General features: G+C 35.0%; 1 protein-coding gene across 1 annotated transcript in view; it reads left to right on the top strand.

Annotated features, from left to right (window-relative positions):
- LOC106875429 (collagen alpha-1(XII) chain) overlaps window positions 1–5,000 on the top strand; it is a 161,995-nt gene that overhangs the window by 24,974 nt on the left and 132,021 nt on the right. The window contains exons 8-9 of the mRNA XM_089351166.1: window positions 1,917–2,066; window positions 4,583–4,609. Of these exons, the coding sequence (XP_089207292.1) occupies window positions 1,917–2,066; window positions 4,583–4,609 (177 nt within the window). The remainder of the gene's footprint in view (window positions 1–1,916; window positions 2,067–4,582; window positions 4,610–5,000) is intronic.

Here is a 5,000-nt window from a genome sequence, read left to right as displayed (position 1 = left end):
AGACAGGTTAATATCTATCAATACCTGATGAGGTGATTGATGGTGTTGAGGCCTAAGGCAGTCATTGTCAAGAAAACCTAAAATTACAGGCATTTCCGCCATGAGCATTCTGTCTTTTTATCTCGCATATCTTACACACACACACACACACACACACACACACACACACACACACACACACACACACACACGCACATGTATGTGTATATATATAAATATATAGAAATCAAGTAGCAGATGACTTCTGTGAGCCAGACCATTAGCTCAGTAACACTCCTGCGTGTATATGGCTAACGGTGTACTTCGAATGATAACCAACGATACTCAAATCTATTAACCAATCAATTAAACAGATAATGTAATAGTAACCACTTAATTCATGACATTAAGCAGTCTCTAAATTTAACGTATTAATAATAATACACTACACATTTAACGCGGTGTAAAATAATATTAATGATAATAATAATAATAAATGTATATGAACGGAGGCAATTGTTCAGTTGTAACATACGTTTCTATATAATGGTTTTATGTTTTTGATTGCGCAATAATATCTCATGAAATGGTCAGGTTTTGTTGTTTTATAATGTAATATATTAATAATCACATGAATAACTATTTTAAGGAAACGTGCGTAACATAACTGAAAAGTTGTTTGAGGGCGAATGGCCTAGTGGTTATGGTGTTGCGATCATTTTTTCAATTCTCAGGACGCTTTCTGATCACTTCGAAACCTAGCATATGGCACACCGTGCACCTGTCCAGACAATGTCAATTTGATGGAGAGAGTGAGCTAATGTACTGCAAATACATTCGATCACTATAAAATCATTTGTGCAGGTCGTTTAGCAAAAACTCAAAGCTTATACATCATCTTCAACAGAAGAGTCATCATATACATGCATATATATATATATATATATATATATATATATATGTATGTATACACAAACACACACACACACATATATATATATATATTAAATAAAATGAGACAACAAAACCAAGGCTGTGTGGAATTTATAGGACATCTATAAAGAGGAAGGTAGTTTTACAGCTGTTTCTGGGATATTAGGGGTATCCCTTCATCAGAGACGATGTTCATACCACAAGACACCTTTGAATGAACTGCATATGGAATTTATGTCACCATACTATACACTCGTAATAACAAAATACGAACTCTTTCGTAATATACATATCATGGACAAGAAGCATTTATATCCATTCTACGCAGAACTTCCCTTGGATAATGAAACTTCAATTGTAACATCCCACATACATTTTTACTTTTATTTTTATTCTCCTATATCACTTTATATTTTCTATATCCATCTTTTTTCCAAAATAACTCCTTATATTGAATTCTACTATTTCCCTTTCTTTAACTTTCTCATATCGTCTCTGATGAATATATGTCCTTCTTATCCCTGAAACAGCTGTAAGACTACCTTTCTCTTTATAAATCTCCTATAAATTCCACACAGCCTTTGTTTTGTTGTCTTATTTTATTTAATATATACATGTTCACACAAGACCCGCATTAGACTCCTCACTCGTATTATCGAACCGAGAATCTCCCTACGGTCCTAACGTAGCACTTACATAACCTTACGTGCCATCCTGTGTTTTCTGGATAACAATACATCTCATATATATATATATATATATATATATAGCCACATATATGTATATCCATAACCAGTCAATCACATCTATTTATAGATCAATCACTCAGCCTGTCTGTCTGTCTGTCTGTCTGTCTGTCTGTCTGTCTGTCTGTCTGTCTGTCTGTCTGTCTGTCTGTCTGTCTATCTGTCTATCTATCTATCTATCTATCTATCTATCTATCTATCGATCTAAACATGATATAAATATAAGAAATAATTGAGACTAAAATTTGGTTTTACCAGCTAAACGCCAGTTTGGGGATTGGACCCCTTGGAGTCCATGTTCAGCTTCGTGCAACACTGGGTTTACCAACCGCACCCGAACATGTCTTCTCAAAAAATGTTATGGAAATACTACCGAAACAAAAGCCTGCAATCAACAAGCCTGTCCAAGTAAGTACAAATTATGTGACATTCATCGCTTGTATTGTTGAAACCGTCGTCTTCATCGTAATCGCCTTTATATATATATATATATATATATATATATATATATATATATATATATATATATAGATAGATATATATATATACATACATACATGCATTCTTATAGCCATAAATATATGTATATATACGTACATATATGTGTGTGTGCATAATATATATATATATACGTGTGTGTGTGTGTGTGTGTGTGTGTGTGTGTGTGTGTGTGTGTGTGTGTGTGTGTGTGTGTGTGTGAGGGTGTGTGTGTGTGTGTATGTATACATACATATTAATTCTTGTTTATAACATTGGATCTCGTGGCAGATCACATAAAGCTATACAAAACTATATAAACATTGGGTACAAAAATAAATTTGGATAGAAAGAAAAACGAATCCTGCCTATGGGACTTCAACCCATATAACCTGTAATTATGACAACGGTTCTGCTATTAGGCCAAAGTAGCCTGGGCGTTTAATTTTAGCAGCAAGAATTGTACGTTGCTGAGGTATTGAGAATTTACGAATTTAAGAAGGGACCTGAAATAATTCTCTTTCAGAATAGTGGATCTCGAGACGCATGACATAACGCTATTTATAGCTTTATGTGGTGTGCTCCGTCATCCATTCAATAGTCCAAAAATAATTATTTTACGTTCTCTCGAATGTTTACAAATTCTTATGAAATTGAAGGCTAGCTTTGACCCAATAGTTTCATAGGCAGGCTTCGTTTATTTTTGTATTCAAATGCTTTTTTGTATTCAATGTTTACATATTATTTTGTACAGCTTTATAAGAGGAAAAATAAATAATTATCCACACTTTCGCCGTAATATATCCTTATTATTGTCACACCACCTTTTGCGCATGCATGCTTATAGCCGATACTATTGTGGTCACGTGATCGAAGCTTGAGCCTGATTGCGCCATTTTTCTTTCATGGTTGCTTCATTAACGATGAGCACCAAAGAAGAACAAGGAGCGATGATCTGATTTTCTAGTCGGAAGGTGTCAGGCGTTGAAATTCATCTGCGACTTTTAGCACAATACGGAGACAGTGCACCACCGCGTAGAAGTGCGTATGAGTGAATGGAGAGTTTAAAAGTGGCCGGAAAGGTGTAACGCTCGAAGAGGGAGCAGGACGCCCGTCCACCTCCACCACTGACAAGATTCTGCATGTACGAGAGATGGTAGCGGTGAACCGGTTCACCATTACCATCTCTCGGATCACTGCTCTTTGTTCTTCTTTGGTGTACATTGCTAGTGGAGCGGCCATGCTCACACTGCATAGCCAAAAAGAAAAATGGTGTGATCAGGCTCAAGCTTCGATCATGTGACCACAATTGTACCAGCTATAAGCACGCATTCGCAGAAGGCACTGTGACGATGATAAAGAGAAGTTACGGCTAAAGTGCGGATAACTTTTGACTTACACGCGTGTATATATATGTGTGTATGAATATGCGTGCTTGTGTGTTTGTGCATGGGTGTGTCTGTGTATTTGTATGTGTGCACGCACGCGCATGTATGCATATATATTATATATGGATATATACGCATACAGATATAGATGGATATATATGTATATGTATGCATATATATACGTAAATATAATCTCGCACACATCTGAATACTTATACACACAAATGCACACATATTTGCATTCTTATAGATAAACACATACATACATACACACACACAAACATACATACACTCTCTCTCTCTCTCTCTATCTCTCACACACACACACACACACACGTATAGGATCTTTTTTAAAACGTGGCCACATTTTTCATTAATGTTTTACGTAGTGTTTTTGGTACCGAAAGACTTTCAAACTTCGTATACTTATCTATTTTGTGTTATAGAACAGAAAAATATTTTTGTATTCGAATTTATTTCATGTAAAAAATTGTCTTATTTCGATAATTTCAACCAATCACTGACAAGTATTCAGTTGTTTATATTTACTCCTTTGGATGATTAAGCGATGTAAAGCGTATTTAATCTCCATACCTTCGTTTTATTTGCTTTTTTCATTTTAAATTTGCTTTAACCCTAACCCTAACCCTAACCCTAACCCTAGGGTTAGGGATAGGGTTAGAGTTAGGGTTAGGGTTAGGATTAATTGTTTCAGAATCGTTTGTTTATGTAATCGGCACTTAATGTATATCGGCTGAATGGACGTCAGTGATTGGTTGAAATTACAGAAATACGACAACTTTAACATGGAATAATTTATGGATTTCTTTTTTTTTTAAGAAGACTAAGAGAAAAAGATGTTTTATATGACACATTCTACCAGTGTTCCAAGTTTCAAAGTGTTTCGTTCATGAAAAATGTGGCCCCCGTTTTAAAAAAGATCCCACGTATATATATATATACATGCCTACGCAGATAAGTATACTAAAAACATACCCGAATACGTACATACATGAAATATCTCTGCATTAATATTTGATATCGTTTTATCTTTTTCAGCCGCACCACCAACAACTCCAGCACCAAGTAAGTCTAAAATTCTCCTTTAACAAGCCATTCTTTTCATAAAATATATTACCTCGCCTACTAACCTCCCGCTATCCTTCAAACTAAACTTGAAACTTCGGAAAACCATGAAGTTGTACATCAAAAGTGTTCTCCTTCAAATTTCTCTTTCCGTTTTCAAAACGTTATTTCTACCAGCGAGAATTGTAAGCTATTAGCATCATAAGAATTTTGCAAAGTTAAGCATATAAAGCTATAAATAGTAGCATGCAACTGTTGAGTTGAAAAACCCTTTTGAATAGTAAATGTTGGAGGATGCTCAGGAAGTCGTGTTTTTTTAATATGTGAGACGATCTACTGACTTCATGTTATTTTACGTTTGGATATAACCAATACAAAAAGGACATATTAC

The sequence above is a fragment of the Octopus bimaculoides genome, chromosome 4 (genome assembly GCF_046866305.1).
Source record: "Octopus bimaculoides isolate indiv1 chromosome 4, ASM4686630v1, whole genome shotgun sequence".
NCBI lineage: Eukaryota > Metazoa > Mollusca > Cephalopoda > Octopoda > Octopodidae > Octopus > Octopus bimaculoides.
The sequence above is the reverse complement of the archived record's forward strand: the minus strand, read 5'-3'. Positions and strand labels throughout refer to the sequence as shown.